Source organism: Silene latifolia, chromosome X, assembly GCF_048544455.1.
Source record: "Silene latifolia isolate original U9 population chromosome X, ASM4854445v1, whole genome shotgun sequence".
Taxonomy (NCBI): domain Eukaryota; kingdom Viridiplantae; phylum Streptophyta; class Magnoliopsida; order Caryophyllales; family Caryophyllaceae; genus Silene; species Silene latifolia.
In genome coordinates, this window is record NC_133537.1 from 150,955,576 (window position 1) to 150,960,044 (window position 4,469).

General features: G+C 35.4%; 1 protein-coding gene across 1 annotated transcript; it reads left to right on the forward strand.

Annotated features, from left to right (window-relative positions):
• Positions 1-333: 333 nt before the first annotated feature.
• Positions 334-2,161, forward strand: LOC141618570 (uncharacterized). The gene is made up of 6 exons (XM_074435672.1): positions 334-540; positions 775-973; positions 1,029-1,168; positions 1,298-1,417; positions 1,528-1,638; positions 1,757-2,161. Exons 1-6 carry the CDS (start codon positions 334-336, stop codon positions 2,159-2,161), a joined length of 1,182 nt encoding a protein of 393 aa, XP_074291773.1.
• The last annotated feature ends 2,308 nt before the right edge of the window (positions 2,162-4,469 follow it).

Below are 4,469 nucleotides of genomic sequence, written 5' to 3' on the forward strand. Positions count from 1 at the left end.
GTGCTGAACTAAATATTTTGCAACAAAGGGCTAAACTAAAGAATGTACAACTTTCAGATAGTGGCACCAAATATTTTTTTTGCAAAAAATTCTGAAAGGCAGAACCAGCAGGTAATTGGTGCAATACAAGATCAAGAAGGAGTAATGCAACATAGAATGGATAAAGTTGGGTTGGCTTTCCAGAACTATTACCAGGGTTTGCTAGGGGAGGTCAAATCAGTAGTAGGATTAGCTAATGTTTCTATTCCCAGTGGTCCAAAGATTACCGAGGAAGACACCTTAGGCCTGATTTAGAATGTAACTGCTGTAGAAATTTGAGCTACATTTTTCAGTATGGATTCTAATAGTAGTCCTGGGGTGGATGGATTCTATGCTGGCTTTTTCAAATCAGCTTGGAGTATAGTTGAGGGTGATTTTTGTAGGGCAGTTCAAAATTTCTTTAGGACTGGAAAGATGACAAAGCAAGCAAACTCGACAATCATATCTCTTATTCCTAAAAAGGACATTCCTAGAAGTGTGATGGATTTCAGATATCCTGTTGTACAAATTTTTATAAAGCTGTAAGTAAGATCCTTGCTGACAGGCTCCAGAAGGTGCTTCCTTTAATTGTTGGTGCGGAGCAGGCAACATTTGTTAAAGGCAGGAGTATTCATGAGAATATTTTGTTATCTCAAGATCTGGCTAAGGGCTACAATAAGAAATCCATATCTCCTAGGTATCTTATTAAAAGGTTTTGACTCTTTGCAATGGAGCTTTGTTGCTGATATGTTACAGGAGTTTGGATTTCCTCAGCAGTTTATCAAATGGGTCCTTGGCTGTATAACAGGAACTTGGTATTCTTTGAAGCTTAATGGTGGTCTCTTTGGGTTTTTTCCAGGCAAGGATGGGACCAGACAAGGGGACCCTCTTTCTCCATATACTCAGCATAGAGATCTTGTCCAGATCCTTAAGACTCTTATGTCAGGAGCCTTTGGTCTCTTTCCATCCAAAATGCAGTAAACTTAATTTGACTCATTTAGTATTTGCAGATGACTTGATGGTTTTTGTTCGAGGGGATGTCCCTTCAGTTAGAGTTGTTCAACATGCTTTAACTAATTTTGCTTCTATATCTGGTCTCAATACAAATGTGGAGAAGACCAGTATATATTTTGGGGGAGTTTCTCAAGAGGTAAGAGCTACAATTTTGGAAGCAACAGGGTTTTCTAAAGGAGATTTTCCATTTAGATATCTGGGACTGCCCCTTGGCTCATCTAGATATTCTGTCAATATGTTTGACTCCTTGGTCAATAAAATTCAGCAAAAGTTGCAGCATTGGTCAGCTAAGTATATCACTTATGCTTGTAAGGCTCAGTTACTTTATGCTGTGATTTTTGGACTTGAAAATTTCTGGTGTTCAAGTGTTTTGCTTCCTCAAGAGGTACTCCATAAGATTAACCAGTTAAGTAGGAATTTTTTCTGGGGTGTTAAGGAAGGGGAGAGAAAAATGTAGTTTAAAAGCTGGAACCACATTTTTGCCCCTTGGCACAGGGGGAGGATTTAATTCAAGCATGTGCAGACTTGGAATGTAGCTTTGCTGCTTCATTGGATTTTGAAGTTATCTACTACTTCTACAGGACTGTGGGTAAAATGGCACAAAGAGTATGTCTTGAAAAATGACACAATTTGGTCTATTGCTTTCAAAGATCAGTTTTCTTCAAGTTTTAAGAGGATTTTAGCTACAAGGGATGTTCTGCTAGCCAAAGCAGGATCATACTAGGTGGCAGTAGGACTGTTTGATTCTTGGGTGAAAGGTGGAAAACTTCAGACTAGTGGTATCTATGAATACTTGCTGGAGGCTCCAATTCAGGAGGATTGGTATTTAGTTTTGTTTCACACAAGCATTGTTCCAAGCCACCAGTTTATAGCTATTCTAGCTGCTCAGGGGAAGTTGGCAACAGTTGATAACTTGCAGATCAGGGGCTTTCAGCTGGTGAATAGATGCAGCATCTGTAAGCAAGCCTTGGAAAGTCATCAACATTTGTTCTTCAGATGCTCTTTTTCTCAAGCAGTATGGGCAGAACTGCAGCATTGGCAGCAACTGATAGAAAGGAGTTCAGATTTGATTGAGGGAATGCAATGGAGCTATACTTCTGGAAGTCAGGTTGGATGGGCAGCTGCTTAGTTTAAGAAGACATTAGCTGCAGCAGTTTATAGCATATAGAAGGAAAGAAATAGGAGGATATTTAGGAACCAGGAGCATAATGCTCAGGTAGTGGTAGATCGTGTTAAGTACCTTGTCTGTGTGAGAATGTATATGAAAAATGATGCGACTCTTAATTGCGCACATTTAGTCCCCTAATTGAACCTATTTTGCATACTGATATAGCATTTTATGGCCATTTTATCCGTCAATTCCTTCCTATTTTGCTTTCCTATTGCATTATATATGTCTTGTAGGAAAGAAGATAATGAGGCAGAATTCCCGCCTCTCTCGCATATTCAGAAGCTTGTTGACGATCTTGGATGGACTAGTATAAAGAGGAGGTAAGAATTATGACCAAGGATGTATGAATAAAGAGTATATAGAAGGATCATAGGCTTAAAAGCAAGGATGACGAGAAGGAAGCCATTACAAGAAGAAATTGCTTGGAACCAAACTAAGAGTTGCTTGTTTGGCTCTCAAACAATTATAAATGAAACGGCATCGAAAAATCAAGTGGTCTAGGCTTTTGAATCACTCCAATAGGAGTCCGGATGAGGAAATAACGTTCGTTTTACAATCCAAGCTCAAATAGACAAGCTGACCTATGATCCGAGCGTGCCAGACTCAAGACGGGCGTCCCAGACTTAGGCCAGGCGTCCCAGGCTCAGGACGAGCAGATTATGTTGGAGCTTGTGTCCTCCACAGTTAGTGTGATAACATTTATAAATCTCTTATAAGTTCACAAGGGTATACTTTGTATTTTATCAGTTGATTAACGATTACCTAATAACGGTTGGTTTGCTGGAAAGTTTGACGTTATTATCATACTGATGGCGGTGATCAACTGGTCCCTAAAAGTCACACCTAAAGGATGTGTTTGAGAGATGTGATTATGGAAATGTAATCACATTGATGCCTAATATGACTAAAAGGTTAGTCCATGTATTTGACTAAACAGTTAGTCAATGTGTTGATGAGACGATTATTTAATCTAATTAAATAATATTAGCTGAGATGAATTAACTGTCAATTCGTAAATTGAATATAAACAGTTATATTTAATTAATGTATATAATGTTAGCTTGAACGAATTAAGATGTTAATTCGTAATTAAATGTAATCGGTTATATTTAATTAGCTAATTATTATATGCGATATTTATAGTTAAAGTATATATTATACAATATTGTCATACCTAATTATTACAGACCGGGATTAATAAATTGACTGCAAGCTGTTGTGTGTAGACTTATTAATACGGAATAAAATATATGATGATTTATAATTATACACATTTTATACATTTTGGAATAACCGAAAATAAGGAGATTTTATCCTTTTCTTTGGTTGTTGCCTAAACCGAAATAAGAGTAAAAAGAGGAAGAAAATATCTTCCTCTAATCACTCATTCTCACGGTTACAAGAGGCCAAATGGAGATCATTTTCTCTCATTCTAATTTGACCTAATTCTCTCATCAAACAAAACACAAAAACCCCTAAATTAATTAGTAAATTTGGGGATCTCATTCTAGCAATTTGAGGGGCATTTCTCGGAGCATCTTGGGTGCAACGATTAGGCGAATATCAATTTGATATTTTTCTTAGGCCATAATTGCTAGGACCGAAGGTTGATTCTTAATCCCTATCCTATTTTGTTTATGTAATTCATTTATGACTAATTTTCATAGATTATAATTTCGTTATAATCCTTAATTTTAAGGGAAGTATACCGATATTTCCTACAAGTGGTATCAGAGCCAAGGCCACGAAATTATTTTTGTTGAATTTCATAAATGGATTTAAACAATTTTTGAAGAAAAAAAAAAATTCGGCCGAAGAGAATTTTTTTTTTTTTTTTTTGCCGATTGTATTTTTTTTCAGCCGAGATGGGTTTCGTTTCTTTTTTTTTTTAATGTTTATATTTCCATTTTAATTCATTCATTTTATTGTTTTAATAAGTTAAAATGATTATATGATGAATTTGTAGATGTTTGATTTAATGAGGATTAAATTAAAATGTAAATGGAATTGTTTTGATTAATGATGATTTTTGTTTTTGCTATATAGTTTTTGGCATACATGAGATTAAATTGTTGTTTAAGAATCATGTATCATTAATTCATATTGTTGATGATTATGCCATTCTTGTTCTAATAGCAACTATAAACAAATTTGTTCATCTAAATGTCATTTTTCAATAAAAAAATTTAGGGCTGTTTTCGTTTTTTACTTTCAGCCGTGAGTTTTATAAAAAAAAAAAAAAAAAAAAATTATATTTGGCTGAAAG

Excerpts from the sequence above, each read along its gene's own strand:
- LOC141618570 (XM_074435672.1), top strand. The coding sequence starts at position 334 with ATGGATTCTAATAGTAGTCCTGGGGTGGATGGATTCTATGCTGGCTTT. Across the intron at positions 1,169-1,297 it reads TTGGGGGAGTTTCTCAAGAG|CAAAAGTTGCAGCATTGGTC; the intron begins GTAAGAGCTACA and ends AATAAAATTCAG. Across the intron at positions 1,418-1,527 it reads GTGTTTTGCTTCCTCAAGAG|GGGGAGGATTTAATTCAAGC; the intron begins GTACTCCATAAG and ends CCCTTGGCACAG.